This window comes from Fusarium pseudograminearum, chromosome 2 (assembly GCF_000303195.2).
Source record: "Fusarium pseudograminearum CS3096 chromosome 2, whole genome shotgun sequence".
Taxonomy (NCBI): domain Eukaryota; kingdom Fungi; phylum Ascomycota; class Sordariomycetes; order Hypocreales; family Nectriaceae; genus Fusarium; species Fusarium pseudograminearum.
In genome coordinates this window covers 7,059,685-7,084,432 of record NC_031952.1, presented here as the reverse complement: position 1 = coordinate 7,084,432, position 24,748 = coordinate 7,059,685, and the positions used below count along the sequence as shown (strand labels likewise).

General features: G+C 50.0%; 5 protein-coding genes across 5 annotated transcripts, besides 9 other annotated features; 2 read left to right on the top strand and 3 right to left on the bottom strand.

The window, feature by feature from the left end:
- Nucleotides 1-223: 223 nt before the first annotated feature.
- FPSE_00156 (uncharacterized protein) lies at nucleotides 224-969 on the top strand (the record flags this gene model as incomplete). The annotated part of the gene is made up of 4 exons (XM_009253276.1): nucleotides 224-430; nucleotides 501-572; nucleotides 630-719; nucleotides 769-969. The coding sequence occupies 4 exons, from the start codon at nucleotides 224-226 to the stop codon at nucleotides 967-969; spliced, it is 570 nt and encodes a 189-aa protein (XP_009251551.1).
- A 703-nt stretch (nucleotides 970-1,672) lies between these two features.
- Nucleotides 1,673-3,241, bottom strand: FPSE_00155 (uncharacterized protein; the record flags this gene model as incomplete). The annotated part of the gene is made up of 1 exon (XM_009253275.1): nucleotides 1,673-3,241. One exon carries the CDS (start codon nucleotides 3,239-3,241, stop codon nucleotides 1,673-1,675), a length of 1,569 nt encoding a protein of 522 aa, XP_009251550.1.
- Nucleotides 3,242-6,441: 3,200 nt separating this feature from the next.
- Nucleotides 6,442-6,480: a microsatellite.
- Nucleotides 6,481-7,898: 1,418 nt separating this feature from the next.
- FPSE_00154 (uncharacterized protein) lies at nucleotides 7,899-9,442 on the bottom strand (the record flags this gene model as incomplete). The annotated part of the gene is made up of 4 exons (XM_009253274.1): nucleotides 7,899-7,927; nucleotides 7,979-8,314; nucleotides 8,373-8,553; nucleotides 8,726-9,442. 4 exons carry the CDS (start codon nucleotides 9,440-9,442, stop codon nucleotides 7,899-7,901), a joined length of 1,263 nt encoding a protein of 420 aa, XP_009251549.1.
- Nucleotides 9,443-10,355: 913 nt separating this feature from the next.
- Nucleotides 10,356-10,379: a microsatellite.
- A 511-nt stretch (nucleotides 10,380-10,890) lies between these two features.
- Nucleotides 10,891-10,940: a microsatellite.
- Nucleotides 10,941-11,217: 277 nt separating this feature from the next.
- Nucleotides 11,218-11,257: a microsatellite.
- Nucleotides 11,258-11,809: 552 nt separating this feature from the next.
- Nucleotides 11,810-11,832: a microsatellite.
- A 378-nt stretch (nucleotides 11,833-12,210) lies between these two features.
- FPSE_00153 (uncharacterized protein) lies at nucleotides 12,211-12,384 on the top strand (the record flags this gene model as incomplete). Its single annotated transcript, XM_009253273.1, has 2 exons — nucleotides 12,211-12,301; nucleotides 12,350-12,384. 2 exons carry the CDS (start codon nucleotides 12,211-12,213, stop codon nucleotides 12,382-12,384), a joined length of 126 nt encoding a protein of 41 aa, XP_009251548.1.
- A 187-nt stretch (nucleotides 12,385-12,571) lies between these two features.
- Nucleotides 12,572-12,599: a microsatellite.
- Nucleotides 12,600-21,871: 9,272 nt separating this feature from the next.
- Nucleotides 21,872-24,683, bottom strand: FPSE_00152 (uncharacterized protein; the record flags this gene model as incomplete). Its single annotated transcript, XM_009253272.1, has 7 exons — nucleotides 21,872-21,927; nucleotides 22,283-22,429; nucleotides 22,485-22,613; nucleotides 23,074-23,181; nucleotides 23,234-24,202; nucleotides 24,253-24,392; nucleotides 24,556-24,683. 7 exons carry the CDS (start codon nucleotides 24,681-24,683, stop codon nucleotides 21,872-21,874), a joined length of 1,677 nt encoding a protein of 558 aa, XP_009251547.1.
- Nucleotides 22,279-22,343: a microsatellite.
- Nucleotides 24,296-24,387: a microsatellite.
- Nucleotides 24,565-24,677: a microsatellite.
- Nucleotides 24,684-24,748: the final 65 nt, after the last annotated feature.

The window sequence follows — 24,748 nt, the reverse complement described above, 5'->3', positions numbered from 1 at the left end:
GGTAATGTCAGTATTCGCGTTGAGCTGTTGAGTATTGAGGTTCTGCTGACCTTGACGGTGGGCTGCGGTTCGTCGGGTTAGTATGAAGATTTGACGATTTTTTTTTTCGTGGAGCAGAACAAAGGCACCAAACTCCGGTCGCACTTTCCCCAGTGGGTAATGCCCTAACTAAAGCAGGCTGAGTCAGCAGTGTCACGTGGGTCGCTCCTTCCGTTTCGCTCGGATGGTTGCAAAAAAGTTGGCCCCACAGCCACAAGAGAGCCCTATTCGAAGTTCGCAAAATCTCAACTCAGTCAACACCATCACCACCCTCGACACGGCCGATCGCTCATTCCCCTCCGGCATCACGACAACCGCAATCATGAGCTCCACCAACTCCGTTCAGTGCTTCGGTAAGAAGAAGACGGCTACTGCTGTCGCCCACTGCAAGGTTCGCAATCCTGCATCGAGACGATACATGACGATAAGACACATGAGACTAACATAAATTAAACGTAAAGGCCGGTAAGGGTCTCATCAAGGTCAACGGACGTCCTCTCCAGCTCGTCCAGCCTGAGATTCTCCGCTTCAAGGTAAGATTTCGAACATTTCCCTAGACACTTCACAAATGTCGTACTAACATATCGTAGGTCTACGAGCCTCTCCTCGTTGTTGGCCTTGACAAGTTCGCCAATGTAGATGTGCGCGTTAGAGTATCCGGAGGTGGCCAGGTGTCACAGGTGATTCCGTTTGTTTCCCTCTAGAGCCCTCAATTTTAACATTTTCTAGGTCTACGCTATCCGACAAGCTATCGCCAAGTCCCTGATCGCCTACTACCAGAAGTTCGTCGATGAGCACTCCAAGAACCTCCTCAAGCAGGCTCTCGTCCAGTTCGACCGAACCCTCCTCGTTGCCGACAACCGCCGTTGCGAGCCCAAGAAGTTCGGTGGTCCCGGTGCTCGTGCCCGCTTCCAGAAGTCTTACCGTTAAACGGTTCAAGATGTTGGTCGGAATGGGGCTCAAAAGCGTCGAGTCGGGGCGATGTTGCAGTGGAGGATACAACAGGCAGTGCGAAAAGGGGACCGGAGTCACAATTTCCCTGGTTTGGGAATGGGTTACCTATTGACATTTGCATGGCCTTGCTTTTGGCGGATTGAACAGGATCTGGCAGGCAAATCAAATCTTTCAAGTTAACTATGTGGCTCACGCTGCAGTGGTTTGTGATGTCAATGAACTGTCTCCTCGCTGGACTTGTTCCGAAACAAACACTTCACTTCATCTTGCTTGTGACGTATGGATTGATTGTCTGAGTGCTGTAAGAAATGAGACTCGATTGAGTCCGGTCCGGCATGTGGAAAGTAAGCCATTATATCAAAAGCGTCACGCTTCATTAAAGAACTGCTGTAATACAATCAATGTACAATATGGCAAGAAGTATTGAACTATGGCTATTCCATTCAAGAAACCACCTAAGGAAACCTCAACTCCAAGCTCTCCTAACTCGAAACGTCGAATTCAACAATACCGTATTCATCCATCAAGCTAGGCATTTCTGCAAAACCATTAAATCCTGGACATGCCCAATCATGCTCTGGCCATGTCTCCATGCCTGTCTGAACCGTTTGACGGTTGCCTTGCCTGCTATTTGTCCCCAGCGTCGCGAAGTCCGGACCGTTCTCGCAGAGAGACATTCCTAGTCGTTCCACGAGACAAGGTCACGCTGTCGGCCAGACTCATCCAGGTCGACAATCTCTGGCGCCCACTCGCCACGTTCATCCTCAGCTGCCATATCCGCATCTTCCAGCTCTACTTCCTCGCCATCCTCCATCATGACATTACCACGACGCAAGTAGTCTCCTCGTAGATCCCAATCGAGCATGCCTGTTGCAACAGCCTCAAGGCCCGCAAAGGCTGTGCCGACGCTTAGCTGCTCAGACGTGGCTTGGTTACCCAGGCCTTGCATGAGTTCCTCGAGACGACGCTTGTAGACGGTAAGTGCAAGTCGCAGGTCCCGGGTCTGTGACTCGGCAGAGTCCAAAATCGAACCCTCAAGCCAAGAGGCACTGTACGTTAATTGTGCAGTCAAGGTGTGAATGAAAGCAGCAGCGAGAGATGGTCGACGTGCAGGAAGAAGATGGGCACGAAGAAATATCTTCAGTAGCATATGCCACCACTGCTGAATACATGAATCGTTGCCGAGGTGCACACCTACGACAAAGGTGAACTGGAATTCGCCAACAACATCGTCAGAAGTAATGGCGTTATGAGGTGCATCGACCAGTGATAGGATGTAAGGGGTTGCGTCTGTAGCTTCAAGAGTTCGGTCAGCACCGGTGTTGTCTGTCGAGTATGTCTTTGTCCGTTGACTGAAAGCAAAGTTGAGCTCACGAGCCATGAGCATGGGATTCGAGAGGGAGTTGTCGAGTTCCATCTCGGCTGCCATAAGGACTGACCCCTTGACGCGATCGCCTGTATGAACTGTCCAGTTGTCATAATTTTGGCCAGTCACTCGGTTGAGAAGATTATCATTGACCTTGCCGGCGAGCTGTTCCCACATGTTGAAGTTCCTTTGCGAGGCAGCTTGAGTCAGATCTCCACGAGCAGCGTTTACCATAGTCGGGTCCTGGTAAGGGACCAGCTTAGAGTGGATAGCCTCGAGATTATCGGCTTGGATGCGTGCCTCAGCACGAGCAGAGTCGCCGAGAACCTCGTTGAAGCGGTCCCATTGCATAACGTGAACAGCATTTGTATTGTTTGCGACAACCCAAAAGCCACAGCGAGTGGACATGCCTCCGGGATGGGCGACCCAGAAGAAGTGAGCTCCTGGGGGTATATCTCTAACGCCGCCAAAGTGCTTGGCTGTGAATGATATAGAGTCATATCCAACGGTAAACACCTCGGGCAAATCAAGAATGAGAACCACGTCACCGCCACCTAGATGGTGTGCCAAAGGTTCCCAGGTCGGGCTGTGGAAGGATTTCGAAGAGTCATGCTGTGAGAGTTTGTATAAAGAAGTGGTCTCGTTTTGTGCTGAGGGAGGATCAAGAGGAGGTGGGGGGCCGTCATCATCATCTTCTTCTTGATGAGGCGTTTCGCTGACTTGATGAGGCGTTTCGCTGACTTGATGAACGTGAAGAGTTCCTAGAGGATGTGATCCCAAAACTGGTACCGACATTGCAGAGTCACCGCCGAAAGACGCGCCCGAGCTTGATTTTGTCAAGCCCTTGGGACGAGATGGAAGGGGCGTGAAATCTCGCTCCATCTTGATATGACGACGTGAGAATGGATGATGATTCGGCGATACGGTCAAAGTCTAAAGTGATAAGATGCGTCGGGGTTCACCTGGAGTAGCTCTGAATATCCGTCAAGGTCGATGGCGTTAATTTGAAATGAAAATATGAGAATGCGATGTCTTGTTAAGATTGATGTCGTTACGCTGCGACTGGTTGGATGGATGGTGGGGTAGCAAAAAAAGTCAGGCAGCACAGAAGCATATGAGTATCACCAAAACACAACAACAAAAGCGTTCTAGTATTATCTTTTACATCCGCTTGAACTTGATTCAAATCGACAGTGATTTATTTGTCCTCTCTGAATATGTTCCTTTTCTCTCTCTTTTTCTTTTCTTTGGCCGCTCTATGCGCTTGGAGTGCCATCGCACGTCATCAGCAAAGGACATAGAAATGCGCTCAAATGACGTTCTGAGACAAAAAGATCAAGGAAACAGTTCTCATGAATAATTCGCGATGGGGATAGTATTAAGTTTAAGCCTCAGGCCACACTGTACAAGTAAATGAAAGTTAGCTAGTATATGTCGACACATCATGATACTTGTAAATAAAGTGGCTCAAATAACTTTAACATCAATCAGAGAAAATCAGATATATCGACAGGTGCCAGTGCTTGATATTAGCTTTGTACAGTTCTCAGGTGACTCACATTCATCTGCATCACTGAAACCAACTCTATCTCTCGTATATAGTGTAAACAACATGCACACTCCCTTGAGTCTTCGGGTCATGGATTCTCGAAAGTTCCGGCAGCCCCTGTACACATTTCGGTCTCTAATCGGTAGGACCTGTATATTAAGTTCTCCTTGATGCAGTGAAACAGTTGGATTCTTGGCTACATATTGACCGTTAAGAATTGCATCTACATGCAAGCCAACAATTAGGATGTTCGAACGGTAGCTAGGCAGTGATCAAATACACTCAAGCATTGGAACTTCATATAGTTTACTTCAATCGATAATTTTCAACGATACTGATTACCTATGTTTCTCATTGTAACTACATGAATGCGCTCCTGTCCAAACCTTGAGTCTTGTTATGGTCACGAGGGTCACGAAGTTTAGTTTCTGGTTCCTGGAATACACAACTATAATCTACATGTATATACTCCGTATATACGGGTATACCACAGTTATCAGGTGCCATCACTCTCTCCTATGGTGCAAATTACACCCCCTGAGCGTCCAGGCCCTGCCACGTCGACTCATCGTTTCTTTCCCTGCAACACTGCCACGCCGTGGCCGCAACCGGGTATTTGCAAGGATCATGAACACTGTGACGGAACAGTGTGTTTTCATGGATCCCACTCCTCTAGGAGCAAAGTAAGATAAGCGCAGAGATTCTTTGTCCATGTCTGTGTGCAGCGCCAGCTTCTGATCGTGCAGGGCCTGAGCACAGTCCCTCTGCGTGTAAGGTTGTGGCCCGGTTAACCGTGCCGTGGTTGTGCGTTCGCTAGATTTGCCTGGGTCTATTCCTGGTCTGTTCTTGTAGGTGCAACTTTGGAACTGCTGAGTAACTCTTTTTCAGGGATGGATATGTATTTATGGTAAAATTGTGGCCAAGTGATATACATTCATCATCTGGCTAACCTGATTGTCCAGATGTATAGAAGTGGTCGACTACGTGATGGTTTGCACACAACGTTTCGCTTAACATGTTCTGAAACGCATCTCTGCCGTGAATTCCCCGTCAAAAGCCGCGTATTGGATGCCTTATTAGATTTGGTGGGATAGAGAGCTTCGTCATTGCTACTGGTGCTCGTATCTGCCTATCAATCAATTGAGGACCCTCGACCTTGTCTGTACCACAACACCCCAATCTACTGCCGTCACACAACAACCGTAGAGACGATCCGCCCGAAAGTCTTGTCTTAGTATCACCTCAATTTCTACTATATTGTTTGTGGTCGTTGACACCCGTCTCAGACTAGAAAGTCACGCACTCTACCGAGCCCGATGGCATGGTTCAAAAAAAGCCATGCCCGTTAGACCTAAGCCAGACTCAAAGTTACTAGCCTATACAGTAAATGCATCAATTATCGAACAACACCAGATGAAGGATAGTTTCAGCATCATTTAGAGCATAGTGGGATTTAAATCTCAGAGTTGCAGAAAGCTTGACACTGCTTGTCTGAGAGACAGAATAATGTAGTCACTTTATGCCACCTTAGACCCGCTCTTAGGCTGCCTGTTTATTTTCTGTATCCTAAGCTTAGTTCCTAAAAGTCTTCTGCCGTCCTCTAGTCAAGGTACTAAAATGATTGGGGGCAACCAACAAGCGGCAAATGTCTTGTGTTACCTTTTCCCTGCTTTCGACTAACTTGTTTGTAGGAGGCGAAGTTGATAGTTGGAGGAGCGGCTAAATTCTCCTAGCGCCGCAAGGTCACCCCCTTGTTCATCAGCAACGGCGTCAGTCACACTCACACACATACTTGTCAAGGTGATAGGTACGCACGTCTCTCGCCTTGTTACCTATGCTGGCCGAGAAAAGCCTTGGTACTGTAGGTTGGGTAGTTCAAGTTAACGTTAGTTGGCTCGCTTTTCTACCCACCCTAGTTGGGCTTCTTTTTTACTCTACTCTACTGCCAGCCTAGTTCCGACTTTTGCTGTACACGCCCCCCTTGCTTAGTCGTTTCTCTGGATGAGACGTTACAGTAGTAGCAGTAGCAAGTAGCTTATCTGCATGCAATGCAAGCCGTAGCGTAGCCGATTTATACTATGTATGTATGTGTATGCTGTAAGGCTGTGGGTGTGTCTGTGTGGTGTAAGCAAGTGAGCCGAGTCTTGATGATATGATATTACCACTCAAACCACGGGCGGGTGATATATTTTTCGCTTAATTATTGATTAGACCCGTGCATTTGTTTGAGAGCTGTTGTTTCTTTTCTAGGAAAATAATTAAGTTTGTGTATCCTTGTCTATATCACAGTTACCAACCTAGTTAGTTTGGTAGTTTAGTCCATCTCGGAAACAGATGTATCCATTCACGAATCTATATGCGCACCTATGTATGCACGTACCATGGGCCAACGCCGTAGAATACAACCTACTTACAGTACCGAGACTCTCATCGTTTCTCATATTCCCCTCCACCCTATCCTTCAGCATCCCAGTTGCAGATCATCTTCAAGGTTTCTCGTTTACTGTGTCGCCATCATATGGATCGGACCGCCGCATTGCATCGCATGACATAGCATAGCGTGCCATGGCATACTACCTATAGCATCACCAACCCGCATACGCACACACCAGGTCAGCTCAACCTTCGGCAATCTCATGGAGATCTATATAGTATCTCTTCTCTCATTGCCTCGCCCCCTCTCACTTGGCATTGCTTGGAACTGTCAATCAGAAAACATCAGACCACTTTGTTCTCCCGTTCCCCTTGCTAAGCTAAGGTGCACTACACATGTACGTCAGGCCCCTTCCGTGGCCTTGTGTTACCCGACCTTTCCCTTCTCTGCCCTTTGCCTTGCCTATCAACCACCATTGCTCATCTACCATCCTTGCTTCTTGGGTCCTTTTGTTATTCACACCCTTGACTGCCTACTTATCTCTCTCTCACTCACTTGTTAGCGTTTGTATCACAGCAACACAAAACACCCCCATCTGTGTCGCTGCAATGCGCAACACAACCCTACCTGCCGCACGCCACCCACGTTTAACCAGGTTTATTAAGCTTCATTCCCGTTCATGTGTTGCGATCGATTTCGCCTCCTCTCCATAAAGATAGGGCTGACCATGACCCGACAGGTTGGTTCACTAGATGGTGCTAACAAGGCCTTGCATGTGTTTCTGGTTAACTATCAAGATTGTTGTTTGTCGCGTTTCAAAGAAGTTCATCACCATCTTTAAAGTCACTGTAAAGCCCGTTTGCTCTGCGTTACACAAGGATAAATTTGCTTAACCAGTCTGATTCTGAAGTGCGATTAAACACATACACATCACAAAATCTAGCCACCATATAATCGTAAAGTACCATCCGTATGCGTCTAACTGCCTCGCTCCGCCCACCTCGCAAGGCGTGTCAATGACGCCAAGTAGACACAAGCCGCCGTGTGAATATAATATCTTCAACCTCATCTCTGCGCAATAAATATGAATAGAAAAGCGCGGGCACCGAACTCTACCGCTGCACTTCCGTGTCAGCTGAGAATCAGCCATGCCTCCAAAAACATAACAAATCGTCTCAAATGCAGATAAACCACGCCGAACCTCCAGGACCGTCCCTTGACCGACAACCTGATGCTCATAAATAGAAATCGGTAACTCCCCAACCCAACATCTTGTCGAAGAGCGTGTATGCGTAAACTCCAAAACCAAAACCAAGAAGCAAAGCGGTCCAGCGACTGAACGTATATGCCGCAACCCCAGCGGAAGATAAAGCACCGACCAAAGGGGCTGCCATTGTCGAAACAGAGAGGTAATTACCGGATCATGGAATCGTATGGCGACGTTCCACAATCCCAAAATCCACCATGTCGTCAAGAGACCCACGTCAAGTCTGCGTTGACGCAAAGATCAATGACACCACAGCAGTTCCAATATAGTACAGCGGGTATTCCTTTTCCATCCTGACTTTTGATGACTTTCCTCCTCTAGAACCTTGATCCTTGCTTGACCATCCAACTTAGTGGCTTGGGGGTTGCGCACCGTTTGCTAAGCCTGGTTAGTTCATCAACTAAGCCACCCTCTGTCTTTCCGACATACATTGGTAAGGAATGCCCTGGCTAGGTTGCGCATAGGGCGAGTGAGGCTGGTAATTGGAGTACATATGGCTGTTGTTGTAATCGGGAAGTGGCTGTTGAGGAACCGCCGATGGTGGAGGCGGGTACTGAGCAGGTTGGTAGCCGATGGGAGGCAACTGAACAGGCCGTGAGCCGGGGTAGGATGAGGTAGGAGTGCCATCAGGCCCTTGGGGGTCGGGGCCTCCATTTTGAGCAGCTGCCGCGGCCGCTGCCTGGCGTTGTCGCTCTTCTTCGGCCTTGCGGTTGGCCTCTTCTTCCTTCTTTCGCTGCTTCCACTCCTTTCGGATCTCCTTGAATTCTGTGTGCATGGGTAAGCCCATGTTCATTCCTGTTAAAAACACGCGTTTAGAACTTACCCTCTGGAGTTCGCTTCTGACCATGAGACTGCATGGTGACGTGAGCATTCAAGTGGTTCAGTGTACCGTAGGCCTTTTCGCAGCCGTTCCAGCCACACTTGTACATGCGCTCAATCTCTTCATATCGTCGCCGAGGTCGCTTGTGCTGCTGCGCGCCTGGAATAGGGACGAAAGAGTAAACCTAAGATGGGTTAGACACAGTCGCATGAAACAAATAACAGACCCCGCATGAAACAAGATTGTGACCTGTGAGCCAACGCGTCCAAAAAAAAGTTCAAAGGATGTTACGCGCAAGATTCTCATTCAAGCTCAACTCATCTCATCTCATACATGCCCGTTCAATTTCAACATACCTGGTTGGGTCGTTGAGGAGGCTGCGCAGAGGCAGGGTTCTGGGCGTAAACTGGGTGGCCAGGAGTCAACGGCGCACCACCGTGTTGTCCATAACCAGCCCAGTCTGGCCGAGGCTGGGCATACATGCCGCCACCAGGGTGAGAATAGCTGTGTGTCATGTCTGGGTTGGGCGCGTAGGGAGAATGCTGCCCATAAGACGCGTAGGTAGGGCTCGGGGCGGCGATGGACGGATCTATAGGAACATCGTTGTCAGATTTGACCGGATGGGTCTGATGGCTACGCCCATCCTGCTGGGGCATTGACGGACTGTTCTGTTGTTGCGCCATACTTCCACTGCTGGCGCTGCTTGCAGGATGGTATGAACGCTGGACGTGCTCTGGGAAAGATCCTGATCGGGCGGTTTGAGGATAAACGCCGTACTCGGAGGTGGGAGTAGCCGATGTCGAGTAGTTGACTTCCTGCTTGACAGGATATTGCGCAGCAGATGCGTGATCTGCCCTCGAACCTTCAGAATTGGTGTCGCCGAAGTTGCTTGGATAGGGCGAAGGCAAACCTGACTGCGAGTACTCCGTAGCACTTCGTTCCATAGAGTTGGGAGAGCTGAGGAGCGTGTCTAGGGTCGCCTCGGAACCAAGTTTCGCGATGTTGGAAGCAGTGTGCAACGATGCGCGGTTGTCAACAAAGGTATGAGGTTGCTGTGTTGGCACCAAAGACATGCTACAGCTCCACGGGGCTGATGATAAAGAAATGGCCGGCGAGGTTTTAGCTCAGACCCGCGTCAAGTTGGTGTTTGCCGGTAACAGGGGAAAGAAGTGTAATGGCTGAGCGCTTGCAACGAGACTTGCGGCGGCGCGGCAGTATATGTTGTTGGCGGCGGCAGTAGTAGCGCCGTTTGCAAGACCAAAGGTTGGTTTATGGTTAAGTGTGTGATGCGAGCACCTAGGCCGAGTCCTTGGGCGCGGATCTTGCTGGGGAGGGAAGATAGAGATGGGGGAATGGAGCCTAGGGCAAGGATAGTTCACTTTTCCTCGATCAGAGAGAGGTCGGGCTAGGTCGCCCGTAGTTCTTGGGGAGCGACACACTAATATAGTGCGATGTTGAAATCGGCCTGGTACGGTGGACTCTGCCGAGAGCCCAGAGGCGAAGAGGGTCTAGCGTCTGGGAGCCTGAGAGGGACCAGGGTGTGTCAAAGTGTATCTTCCCACGATACACTGACTCTCGTCCTGCTGAGAGCGACTCGCGACCTTGCAGGGGGGGAGGGGGGTGTGCGTGTCTGCAACTGCGTAAGAAAGCCTCTGTGATGACGGAGAGGGGCGGGACCGAAAAGAATTTTATACAGTAGGGTCCCAAGGGGAGGAAAATGAATGACGGAGTGATGAATAGGATGCACTCCTCCGCTGGCTGGGGGCAAAAGGTTGGCGGTCTCAGGGTGGGACCAGCCGGTCGGGAACGCAATAAAGCTATCTATGTATGTGTTGTATGTAGGTATGCGCGCCGAGTACAGTAATTTTTCAACAAGCAGAAGCCGTCAGATTTGGTGTCGTTGGCTTAGCTGGATGATGCCGAAGTGCAACGGACGGATCACAGCGAAGTATGTAGGCAGAGCCTGTAGTAAGCAGGAATTGGAATTGGTCTGGTCTGGTCTGGTCTGGTGCGGCCAACTCAACTCAACCCAGGGCAGTGGCAGTGGGATCCTGCGCTTATCGACCTTGGTGGATAGCGTGGGTTTTGTTTTAAAGACGAGGGGTGTGCTGCAAGGCAAGTTTGATTTGGTGCAAGCCCTTTGGTTTGATTTGATTTGAGTTGGGTAGAGTAGGTAGCATCAGTCGTACAGTATCAGTGAAGAAGAAACAGTGAACAGGCAGCAGATGAATACCAAGTCGGGATATTTCCGTTGTAGCGTGAGAAGATGGTGGAGGGACTGGGCTTGGACTGGACTGGACTAGACCTGGGAAGAAAGTCAAGCCAAGTCAAGTTCAAGTAAGTCGATCGTTCTGCCGAGGATACCCCACGTCGCGACCGGTGCCGGATCTGCCGCTGACTCGTGGTTTTCTGAGCGAAAGCGGCGAGTAATTACGAGAAAGCTCAAGCGTCTTTCCAGGGGATGAGGAGGGAAGGTGATATCAAAGGGGGTGTGTTGAGGAAGGAGAGGAGAGGGGGATATGTTGAGTTGAGTTAAGTCGAGTCGAGTCGAGCTGAACTGAACTGAGTCGACAACTCTCGAATGGATGAATGAATTATCAAGTGGTGATGCGATGCGATAAAAATGGGAAAGGTCAAGCAAGTGGAGGTGAAGGAAAATGGGAGGACCACCAATTGATTGTCTGCTGACTGGGGTTTTTTTTTCTTCTTTTCTGTCTTGGGTAAGACGCAGGAGAAAGGAAAAAGAGAGAGAAAAATTCGGAATTCGTATGCACCCGCGTACGATGAAGGAGCCCAAGCAAAAAGGAAGTGGCATATGAACGGGAAGCCCCTGTCCCCTGTCAACCTGGGATAGGATAGGTAGGATGGGATGGGATGGGGATAGGATAATGAATTTACTTGCTGCGTGCTGCTGCAACCTGCAACCTGTTGGCTGGGTCAGGTCTGGGCTTGGCCTGGGCTGCTGGGCTGGGATGGGATGTGGTCTTTGCTTTGCTCATCAATCTCCCCTTGCTAGGTTCATAATTATTACACACACACACACGCAGAGAGACTGATACACTCACACACACTGCACAAAACGGACATACCCAAAACAGACTACTTACAACATAAATTGTGGCGGAGAAGGGTGCAAGCAATTGGGACGAGAGGGTTGCTGGCACTGCCAAAAATAAACAGAAAAATAATCACAATAAACGGTGTGATTGGATCGTCAGGTGTCTCGATTGTGCTGATGTGTGTGTATGTAGGCATTGAATTCTGGTGCAGTCAATCAATCAATCAATCCGTAGGATAACCGCTCCTCTGCCCATCCCATCCTCCTCCGATCTCCATGGGTCATCACAGTCGAGCATTGTCCTCTGTCCCCGACAAGTACAACCTCACGACACGACTGTAACGCGAGCTGCCTGAGAGCCATCACGTCCACCAAAGCGTGAAGCCCAGCCCGGCCCAGCCCAGCATGGTGGTGAAATCGACCAGGGGAAGTGAGCATAGTAGAGCAGGGGTAGTAACCGCGTGCCCGGCGTTTTTTGGCACAAGTCCCACCCAGAAAACCACCCCGTACTGGATCAAGGGCTTCAAGGAATGCCCACCCTACCCAGGAAGGGAAGTGTCTCCTCCACTGGTACAGTGCGCAAGGAGGATCCCTGACTTCTGGCAGTAGATCTGCGCCCTTTTCCAGTGCTAGAACCAATCAAGCCTTGGGGTGGCTGGTTCCTCCACTAGCAGAGACGTCCAGGATGCTTGTGTTGAATGCAGCTCGGGGCTTGGCTAATAATTTCCAAAGAGGGGTTAGACGAGTTAGTTGCCGATTTTCCAGCTTGTCGACAGGGTGCCAATGAAAGAGGTCATCGATCAGAAGAGAATGGGGTCTCCGGGCACACGGATTGCCACTGCCGACCCAAGAGCAGAGATTGCGAAATCCTCTTGTGACCTGGACTGACTCGGACCAGAAATCCCTTATTAACTTTTATCAGTAATCAAGGAAGAGAAAGATAGAGATAGAGAGTGAGCACGGATGCAGTTGCAGTTACATATGCTGAGAGAGAGGCCTCTAAGAACGTGGCGGCAAGGTCGTAACGCAATCAATGGGTGTGAATGAGCCCGGCGTCGTGGTTCCCAGGGCACTAGTTGCAAGCCAAGCTCAAGGATGGATCACTTTATTCTCCGCGACACGGTTGTGTAACGACACTTTTTTTGCTGTGCTGCGCTGCGCTGCGTCTGCGCAACACCCGCGATGCTATGATGACGGGCAAGCTTGTCGCCATGGGCCAATGTGTAGGACAGTACCTACCTAACTATGTGGAATCCCACGAGTCCCTGACGTGCAGGTCATATTCTTTAGCAAAGCTTTGGTCTTTGGGTGCCGGCGCCGTTGATCGGGCTAAAGATTCCGTATCCGCCTCGATCGTGTTGGCTTCAGGGGATGGCAGCTCTCTAGACTCTAGCTCAGCCCTAGAAGCTGGTTGACCACCTACTGAGGTCTTGCTTGAGGTTGGCTGGCGCTATGGATGAGATGATCCAGCGCTCCGGAGAAAGTGTGAAACGGCGTCGGAAGCAGCACCAAAATCCACGCCGCGTCGTCAGCGAACTCACTCGTCAACCGCTGTGATGTGATGTGTGTTGTGTTGTGTTGGTATGCCATACCCCGAGTGTGGCTGATACTGTAACATTAAAAGTCACAGCAGCAACGCCGTCTCAAAGGGAAAACATTGCACATGTTGTGACGAGAATAGACCTCGTGATTGAGTCTGGGGTGATGCATTGAAATATCCAGTTCATTTGTTCCTTATACAGTTGGAAGGACGAAAGAGGACAGTATGGCAACACACAATGTTGGCAAACGCCAATTGAGTCAGCTGTTCCCCCCTATAACTAACCTTTGGAATACACACATGGACGTAACGAAACTTAATATGCACTGCCCATGGTCAACAACTTTCATGTACCTTGATAAGCCTGAATGTCAGCAACGTACTAAGATTCGCTAATCACAATTGAACGAGAAATGATATACTGATATGGAGACAATTGCGTAAGTAGATCTCTAATACCCATCTATAGTTAATTAGTCCATCCAGCCCTTTATTTACCTTGTACCGGGCATTTAATTACTTGCTACCAGGTTAGTAGCCTAAGAATCTCCCATCCTGCCTGAAGCTAATCTAGGTGGCCGTTGGCACTTGCTCTCTACCCTACAAAACAGAAGTGGAGAAGGTGCCAATTTCAAGCTTCTCCAACTTGACCAACTGCCAATTAACCGACCACGGTACATTCATTACCTGCGTCGACAAGGTCATCTCCTCGGTCATCGCAGAGCGCATCGCTAGCCAGGAACGTCGACTATCATCTCAATCAAAATGGCCGATTCCTGTCGTACAGAGACAGATATCAAGGCTTGAGCCGTTTCTTGGCTTCTCCAGCATTTGGTGATCGAGCCACACTGTTCCAAGATCCTGGCAACCATGATACCTTTCTAGTCGAATGATCTGTCCCAGAAACTTCAGGGTCTAGTTAAACAAGATCCTAAGCGACCCGAACATCTGGGATGAACTAAAAGGGGGACTAAGATGCCCCAAAGAGGCACAGTAGTCCTAGCTTGTTGGTGTCTCTCTACGGTAATTAGTGGATTGCCTTTTTTTGCTAGCCAGGCACCTCAGCTAACTTGTTCGCCAGTTCGCTATTAGAAAGTTAGATACGACTCCTTGTCAAGCGACACCGCATTTGAAAACACTACAGTATCAGGACTGTCACTTCTCCCGCTGCACACCGCGATGCATCAATACGGTGTCTGACAACAACTATGCAGATGCTTTCGTCTTTGAGCCAATAGACGTCCAGCATCACACAACCAAGCGACTTGGTCAGTCAAGCAGGGGACCTTGGAAGATCCTTCGACAAAGAAAAGCATTAATTCTCCATGTTAATGTTGCCCGGCCGGTCCAAGCTCCTCGTCAACCACAAAGCCAGCCTGCCACTGTTTATGGACCGCATCATGACACACTAGACGTTACACAAGCCGAATGGAAACATTCAAGAATGCTCCACGTGTTGACTTGGCTTTGTGTTCCTCTGGGCTTGCGAGACAACCTCGACTACGTACTATGTGCTGCTCACGTGGAGTACCCACTGATGCGCAACCCATGCCGATTCCAGCCCTTGTGGTGAGGTGGCTGGGCCCCTGTGCGACTTTTACGAATGCAAGGTTCTTTGCGACATCAGACAGAGCTGTCCCACCGCCGTTGGTTAGCATATGTCTCAATGGCCAGATTTGCAACGTCGAGGCTCCCAGAACTCCCAGCACTGTGTCGAGGGTACCCACACCTTCAAGACAGACGTCAAGCTCAGCAATTTTGCTCGTGCGCCTGAGTGTGCGGGCGGAACAGCTTCTCGTTTCATTCTTGGCGTATATGCATAAAGGCCTGGGCTTATTATCCAATCTGAGCATTGAACTCGTTCAATTGATCACTACTGTCTATTCGTACATACATATCATTTGCCTCTCTATTGAAGATTCGAGGCACGGGCTGTTTGGTTCTCAGATAACCAAAAATTATCAAGCGTAGGGTCGTTGGTCCCCAATCTTATCGACAGTGCAGGATACGAAGCGTGGTGTCCGAGATTGCCTTGTGGGGGAATAGCACACCAGTGCTGCGTGCGGTTGGTCACTTGGGCGTCAGTTCACGCGTCCGCATATCAAGGGCAGCCCCAGTGCGTCTAGCTCATCTGTCACGCAGCAATCGAGTTGTTACTTCAGCCCTGACTCGGGTTTACCACTGCAGCCTCGCTGTTCACACACGCTGTTCTGACCATGTTAGATTGATCTCAATGTTAGTGCTTCCCAAGTTGCGGGGAATCAAACTTGGAACATTTTTGCTGGTCTACAAATGACTGCCGGCATGAACCAACACGAAACTGGCTTCTTGAACGGGTACAATTATTATCAACAGGCGTGGTTTTGCGCGGGGTTCCGTTCACCTCTGCCTCCCCCTCCTGGGTGTTTTGGTGAATGCAACCCCCTCCTGGGTTCTCGTCTTGACCGCCTTCGATGCATTCATCCGAACATCCAATTGTTACGCAGGGCGAGCCTGCAGACAGACAAATGATCAAAGCAAGCATGCTTGGTTTCTTTTGTGACATTGCTCTGGACATGGGTCCATAGAAAATGAGACAGTTTGCCAGCTCTGCTCTGCAAGGAAGCAATTGTTTAGATGTACAACACGGCAGGGTTGGCTACCGTATGTAGCCAGGCCGGAGAACGATATTCGAAGCTCTCAATTTCTGGGCTGCGGCCCACATCCACGAATAAAGAATTCTTGGATGGATCATCCACAATGTCAAGGCGGTGAGCAATCCAAGCAAACCCGAACGACTCATCAGCAAGATACATAATACAACAACACTGAGTAAAGGTTGAGTGGCTCAATTCACTCTGGTTACTGTATGGGTACTCACCAGCCATTCACTCAACCAAGAAACCCTGAGCGGCGCACCACAGCGATACCAATCCGCTGGAAACTGCGTGAGGGCTTGTGGCTCTTGTGCTTAACTGCAAATGGGCTAACCTGTCCTGCAAAGTCTCCAATCACAGGGGTGTACATAGAAGATGACGGTTGCCGGCTTGAGCGTCCCCACTAGACCCAGAGTCAATCTGGTGGATGATGAGTTTGTCAATCCAAAGGCAATCGACTCATTTCGTTGGTAGAACAGATCCAACAGTTGATGAAATTGTCAACGAGCAATATTTGAGCGAGTAAAAGCCGAAAAGGCAACGAGTAATATCCAGACGGGGCAGTGTGTGAACAACCCACACAAGCGAGATATTTCTGGCTGCTGAATGCTTCCGCATGGACAGTCAAAGGCCAAGAAGCTGGGACGTCGACGTTCGACCAAGACGCGTGTGGGGGCCTAACATGGCGTTTATTGCAAATCATTGTACAGGGACACTCAGTCAGTTTCGGTATAATCGATTGTCACCTCCAAATGCTGATGGATCGAATCTGATGGATGAGCCAATGCTGGATCAGGGATACAATTCAAGATGAGGGTTTGTCAGTTATCCTGTGCCGCTCGCCAACAAGCCATATGATAGCCTTGCACCATCAGGATGATGCTCGATATCAGAGCCTCTCAAGCATGAAACTTTCCTGTTGGACGTTTCTTTAGTCGATCATTTTGTTTCTCGTTCCAGCACCGCACAGATACCAACATCTCGGAAACACAACAAGCCGGCCTTTATCCACCCTTGACTCAAGGGTGGGAAAGCACGCAGCAGGACCTTTGGTAGCCAGTAGCTAGCGTTGTTTTGGGGGTCTTAGCTCCAAGTGACCCAGCAGATCTTGAACCACACAGGACTCATGAGTCGGTGGATGTCACTTGCATATCCAGGAACGTGTGAGGCTACGGCAAGCCATCGATTGTGACGGTGGACGGCAGTCGACTTAGTCCACGTTGACAGTGTCTCTGATCCCCCAGTAAACGTGGACTAGTCAGAAGCCGGCCCAACTACGATCTCAGGCCATCCCGCGGTACTGGGAATCTCCCGTACGCCGGTGTCTTGTCGACGGCAAGCGCAAAGCACATCAGCCACCGGCTAACTTTGCTCTGATTACCCAAAGCTTCAGTCAGCGTTTTCCGCCGATGGTGCGAAGAATACTGTTACAGGTGACCAGTCATCTTACTGATCTACGGGCCAATCTCACTTCTTCTGAATGATTGTACCAGGGCCCACCACACCGTGAGAGTACTCAGATCTTGGTGGGCTGAGCAGCGCTAGCGATCTGCAGAACGGTGGGCGCAAAGCCAGACGACTCAGCTCATTAGCGTATGTCGAATTGGGCGTGGTGCGCATTGGACTTGGGTTTCTTCTCCGTACATTGCCCTGCTAGCGCACACCTCACGATTCAGGGTGGTCAACCTCCACTGTCAAGGTCTATCCATTTCTGTTGCTTCGGAAATGATTATGAGCCCAGTTTATTATGGCGATGAACAGTCCCTTGAGTTCGGCAGCGGCCGGAATAGGCTGCAAAGCTACCTTTCAGGTATTCGTGATCCTGCCCGGGCTGCTATCACGAGTTCGGTACCGAGCTTAAACTGACTCGATGTCGTCTATGTAATGCACCTGCCAAAGTTGAACAAGGACGTGTGGCTTCAGGTTATGAAACGCAAGCGGCTGTGTCGCAAGCAAATGATATGGGCGGTCCTGTTATCCAGTTTGGTCTGGGCCGTGATCAAGAAGACATCAAGTGGTTGAATCTTAGCCGCGTTCCTGGATTCTTGACAGGATGGTGCTGATAACGAATAAACTTGTGGCACAAAGCTGGCATTTGCTCCCGAGACTAAGATCTGGTGCTGGTGATTCCAGCCACACTGCACGTGTAGGTGGTTGTTTGCTAATACAGCAGCTAATATCTCACTCGAGGCTGACAAGTCGGCATGTCCCTCCCCTCACTTGTGGATGGGTGCTGTGCTGTTTCTCATGCTCCCACCACAAGCTAGGCTGCCCACAACCCGCATGCTTCTTGCGAACAAGGTCGGAAGCTGGCAAGCACAACCCAGCTGCGATTTGTTGCATTATCCGATACTCTCTGTATTGGGATAAGAATAGGAGGCGTGAAGTAAAATGAAAGACCGATCGCGAGACAATACGATGCCGACGGCAGTGTTTAACCGGCATCTCAGTCCGCCACCGACGCAATCAACGGCTGATGCTGAACTCCACGATTTCAGGTCTGCAGCATTCTCTTCTACGAACATGGAATATCGCGATCGGAAGGACCCAATATTGGCGAGGACAGGAGTGTCCACTAAAACCAAATACTGTACATGTTGTACTGTACAGTGCTCAAGGCGGCGGCGGTCCTTCAGTCCCAACAGCATGGGGCCCTCTGCAGGTTGTGGATACCTAGCCCATGCAGCGCAGCAATAGAGAGACCAGGAGGCCAGTCTAGCGGCCCCGTGATGGTTCGCAACGGCAAGGCCACTGGATGTCGTCTGGCTACTGCGGCTCGCATGTGTACTTGGCGGTTGGGTTCTCTTCCGCATTGATGCACACTGTTGAATCGTTGTCAAGCGCCCGAATTTGTTCGCATCAAAGACGATACGATACCTCCCTCAAAGCCAACGGAAAGTGACGTAGCGCCTGTTCTGTCCTGGCAAACAGACGGACCGCTATTGAGTCAGGAAAGTTTGCTGCATATGGGGGTGCGACAACTAAGATATGTATCAACATACATGACCGGGGAAGCGGATATTGGTACATTGTTGACGGTGACATCCAAGAGATTCCCATGACTGGGTGTCAAAGCAGGGCTATCTGATAATTGTCACAAAGAGGGGTCTTCAATTGCCAGCGGAACGGAACCCTGAACAGAAAGGGGAAGTCGTATGCGTCCATTGTGTTGGAACACCTACAGCATAAATGGCAGGCAAACACACCGACAGATTGATGGGACGTGTTTCTGTCTTGGTCTGGGGCTCGCCGCGGCAAGCGACCAAAGAATATGTACATACAAACAGTCACATATCACAATCTTGAATATCAAACAAAACATGACGATATGGTATGGTAAAACCGTACCATACCATGCACGTTTGCATATGAAGGAGAGTTAAGCACGGCACGACGCGATTATTGACACTGACTGCGCAGTGATCCGGGCTGGCCTCTCGAGTCGCCAGGTCAGTCCCGTCGCGTCTGTCTGGAGAAAGCTTGGACTGGCAAGGCAAGGGCCAAGGAAGGGATAGACACAGGGGCTGGAAAAGCATACTGTAACATTGTTCAATCTATGGAGCACCAAGTCTCTGGGAAATGCCACGCCTAATCAGACAGTAGAAATCGAGCCGGAGCCACGCCGAACTCAAGCTCCTACCCTCATTCCTGGGGTGCATCGACGGCGGCTGAGACACTTGGACTCACTGGCACTGGATCTTGGCCGATCCGTACTATTACACTCGTCTTCAGCCTTTGGTCCCCTGTCATCTTACCATTGGTACATTGGTGGCTGTCTTTTCCTGTTATCCCTGCATGTGGTGGAAACTGAACAGCCTCTCCTACGGATCTCATTCTTTTTCGTTTTTCCCCTCTCTTTGCTACGGAGACTGTGGTTGTCAATCAATCTCTGTTTCTACTGTACAAATGCCTGCTTGCCATGGTCCTGAGACGCTGGGGCTCATTGACCTAGTCCATACTCCGAATATTTTCGGTGCCAAACGAGTCGAGTCTCCATGATGGCAAACATGGCACACATTTGAAATGCCTCAATCGCAACCCAGGAGGCTGATAATGCCAATGTTTATTTCGGTTGAGGTGGTCCATCGGATGGGTGGCTCCGAAACCTGGCGTCGTGTCTGAGAAACAATAGAAGAGATAAATTCATCTTAGGCTGTTCTGGAACGTTGGGCAGTCTAGCACTCGGCGAAACCGTCTTGGTCAGCACCACTCAGCCTTGAACCCGTCGGCCAATTTGCGCCGACTCGTGCTATCTAATGTCGCCCCAACATACCATACCATATCGCGATATTGTTGCCGTCTTTGTGCGTCGAGGCAATGTCATTCAACTGCAGAATTCCATGTGCGTCACTGGCGAATTTCAATCGGGGCTAGCATGGCTCCGATGATTCTGCTAGCACCACCAGCTGCCACTTTGATACTATTCCACTTGAACAGCGTCCATTCCTTAGCCAGGGGCACGGCGGGTCTATTCTGGCCGATCTTGATCATTACGACTCCTTTGGCTACCCTGCACTTGAATTGTTGATGACATCCTTTTCAAATCATTGTAGTGGTCTGTTTGGGTACTCTGAGGGTTAGGCTGTTGCTTGAAGCTTTCGACGCCTGTCTCTGATTTGGTATGGTTTTATCCAGCAAGAGCAATGTCAAAAACAGTGTTGAGGGCTCGATACTTCAATACACTGCTTTGTTTGCGCATCTGCATGTGCATACTGCCTCTCAAGCACACACGTGTTGCATGAACTCCTCCTACTGTTCTGCCAGTTCAGCATCACAATCATCATTACAGGATATACATAGACTGTAGCTCGGTGATCGTCATCAATCAAGTGCAAATCTTTCTTAGTATAGCAACCATACCCGAGTCCACGGATGTCATACAACACAAGCATTGGTTGACACTGGGAAATTGCAACCCAACCATCATTAGCATCCCGGTATTCCAGGTGTCTTCTTGCTAGCCACTTCAAGCTCCCAGCAACATTTGCCCCGTACATACATGCCGGGTCCAGTACCGCACATCTGCTATCTTAGTAGGGTTATGTAGGAATAACCGAGTGTAGTCGCCGCTGAGAAGACACTCGGGACGTTCGGGATCTTGAATACATGGTGTCAGAAACGATCTGGGTGGGAGTGAACGCTAGAACATCCTACCCTAGGTGATATGACAAGAATGTCAACTTTGCATTGGATACCGCAGGTTGGAGTTGGGCTTCAACATGTCGAGCCGCGGGCGTTGCCCAAAAATAACTGACCCAAAGAACCCGGCAACCTGAACTAGCCTAGGGGGTCATTTCATCCAAAGGCGATCAGGCGAGTACAGTAATGGCATTAATGCAACGCAGTTCGGTAATTCTGTGATAAGATAATACTGCATTGGCTGAGCTTACTTGTATGCATACTAACAAGAGGTACTCTTTGAGATAATGGGCTACTATGAACATAACAAAGCAACTTCATTGATCCGAAAGTGACAATGGCATGAGTAGTAACAAGGTCAGCTCGATACCATCAACTCACCAACAATGTGACCCGTTAAGCAAGAGTAGCTTCCATGTGAAGCAGTGCTAAAGGTCCCAAGCATGGAGAAACCGAAATATCTGTCACGATGTGGGTGGTACTGAAGCTTCAGAAGGTCGCAGGAAGACACCACATAGCTGCCAATGGGGAAGCCAAGGATAATGTGAATGTTGATTGTGTGGCCTTCCCACGTTTACTTGGGACTCTCCAGCTAATAGTTTATGTTGTTCTCTGATCCAAATGCAATACGTATGTTCTTCCATGCCACCTGGTTTCCTGAATAGCTTCTTGCCATCAGCTCCGTACTGGAGTTTTGTTCTAGCATGAGAATAGGCGACAGAAGCAGGCCAAGCTATGGTAAAATTATAGTGCCTATAACGGATAACGAGCTCACCACAGAACCAGTTTCGAGAGGAGACAGCAAGGTGTGGACAACGCGACTCAGTGATTACTGAACAAGATAGTAGGTCCAGGACAACAGACATGTAACAAATAGAAGCAAGAGTTTGTTGACTACAATCGGAGGTAGTTAACAACAAGGGACAGCAAAAGAAGAGTACAAACATCATTATGATTCCTTAACATATCATAACACACGTAGATACAAACATCACACACCATGAGAAACACAAAAGTTTGAGAGAGCTTTGCTATTTGCGAAAACTACAATAGTCTAGATAAACACTCAGCTCAAGATTGTCATCGGCCTCCAGCGCACGAGGCCTCCAATACGAAAGGATATTTTCCCCTAATCTCCGCCGTTGAGTGTTTTCATACCACTCAACACGACATCATCATCCCAGTCTAAAGCCATTATGAGGTAACATGTAAAAACGCAGAAATGCAAATAAGTGCGACCAAAACGGTCGGCAGTCAAACCATGAATCCAGACTCGCAAATGACGAGTCAAATCTAATCGGGCCACCTGTCCTCTAACAAACAAACGCCTTGGGTGTCATGTACTTTTGAGAATCCGGGGATTCGAAATGCGAGGCTGTCTGATCCATAACGCCATAGGGTCGTAAGACCTCAGGATGGAAGACCACACTACATTACCAACGACGGTTACCGATGGGCATGTTGTTGGCATTGTTGGCGTTGGCTGGAGGTCGAGTCAGCTCGATAGGTGTCTTGCTGATTTAGCGACGACGGAACCCACCTCTGCCACCGCCTCGGCCGCGACCCCATCCACCATAGCCGCGACCGCCGCCGCCGCCACCATATCGGGTCATCTCGACGAGACGGGGATCGATCTGCTGCTTGGCCTCCTGGAGGACATTGACAAGGTCACGAGCCTGCTTCTGATCTGGAGAAGTTGTTAGCATAAGCAAGAAAGCAACCATCGATCAGGAGATACTCACTATCAGTAGTGAAGAGGGTAATGGCGGTACCCATGGCACCAGCACGACCGGTACGACCGATTCGGTGAATGTAGTCCTCAGAGTTGTTGGGGTAATCGTAGTTCAACACATGGGTGATGTTGCGCACATCTTTACAAGAATGGTTAGCAGGCGAAGAAGGGGTTTGTATAGCAACGTTCCAGCGTGGAAGATGAAGGTAAACAGCGATGCATATTAGCATGCCAGTTGTACTTCACTCCTAGCGGAGATGGGGCAATAGAAAGTGCGTCAAAATGCCATCCTGGAGTATGCGGGTCACTGGGTCCTGGAAACAAGAGAACCTTGGCCAGCAGCTTGATCAAAGGCAATGGGATGCCAACTCCATACTCGTACCACGGAAGTGGAAACAGTACAAGAGTGAAAACACGTGAGTATAGCAAAGTGAAGGCTACACAACGGATCAAGACCCCGTTGGTTGAGAACCAATTGGACACGATAGTTATCAGGCAAATTCGCACAGTCAAGAGAGCCCCTAAATACGAGAGTAAAGTACAGCAAGTGCTGCAGCTGGAAGTTGCCATGAAGGGGGAGAAGGGGGAATGATACATACCAATACCACGCGAGGCCACATCGGTAGCCACCATGATGGGGGACTTTCCGGTCTTGAACTGGTCAAGGACCCAATCACGCTCGTTCTGCTGCTTGTCGCCGTGAATGGCTGGTAAAATGTTAGTGATTGTCTGGCAATAGTGTGATGGCATGATACTCACAAAGCGCAGGCCATCCGTCCTGGCGAAGGAATCGGGTGATCTCGTCAGCAACTCGCTTTGTGCCGACAAAAATGAGGATCTTGTTCTCCTTGTTCTCCATGACCTTCTCCATGTGCTTAATCATGCGGTCACGCTTCTCCATCTCGGTAACAACCTCAACGACTTGTGTAATTCGGTGGTTGGCAGCAAGCTCCATGGAACCAATGTTGACTTGGATGAAGTCCTGGAGGAAGTCGGAAGCGAGAGCACGGACTTCCTTGGGCCAGGTAGCGGACCACATGAGGGTTTGTCGGTCAGGTCGGATCTGACCAATGATCTTGCGGATCTGGGGCTCGAAACCCATGTCAAGCATGCGATCAGCCTCGTCGAGGACGAGGTAGGTAACACGACGCAAGTTGGTCTTACCGGCCTCGAGCATGTCGATGAGACGACCGGGAGTGGCAATGCACACCTCGACTCCGCGAGAGAGGTCGCGGATTTGAGGACCCTTGGGGACACCACCGTAGACACAGGTGTTTCGGATGCGAGAAGATCGACCGAACTTCTTCATCTCTTCTTGGATCTGGACAGCAAGCTCACGAGTAGGAGCGAGGACAAGAACAATGGGGCCATCACCGGGGGCGAGGAGAGGCTGGGCGTTGATGTGAACGATGGAGGGAAGGCAGTAGGTGAGGGTCTTTCCGGAACCAGTCTCGGCAATACCAACGACATCGCGACCGGAGAGAGCCATGGGCCAACCTTGAGACTGGATGGCGGTGGGAGCAGGGAAACCCTGAGCCTTGACCTCATCCATAACATATCGGGGGAAGCCAGCCTCGTCGAAGGTCTCGACAGGCTTGGGAACGTTCGAGCCAGCAATGGTCATCTGGTGCTTGCGGCGGAAAGCCTCAACATCGGCATCAGATCGGGTTTCAACGTCGGGGTGCTCCTTGTAGAAAGACTTCTCGAACTTGGGCATTGTGTTGATATCTGAGAAAAGTTAGCAGGCGCGAAAGAAACAAGCTGGTGTCAACACATACCCCATTCTTGGTTCTTGAGGCCAGAGCCGAGAGCGCCCATACGGTCGCCGCCAGCACCTCCTCCGAAACCGCCACCTCCGTAACCACCACCACCGCCGCCGCCGTAGCCACCACCTCCGTAGCCATTTCCGTTGCTTCGACTGGAAATGATGTTAGTAAAACATGAATGAAAAGTGAGGCAAAAACGCGGTGTGGGAGGTAGAGCGCGTGATTGTTGAGAAAGGGCATCCCCAATTTCAACGTGAAACACACCCAACCAACAGCCTTACGCGCAAAGGCATAAGAGACAGAATATCGACTTACCCTCCGAAACCACCACCGTTGCGGTCACCGCCTCGGTCACCACCACGATCGCGGCCGTAACCACCACCACCGTAGCCGCCGCCTCCGCGGCCACCACCGCCGCTGTATCCGCCGTCGTAGCCAGACATTATGGTAGAGAGAGAAGGATGAAGACGGAGCCGAATGGAATAGGCCCGTCTAGGAAGGGGGGAAA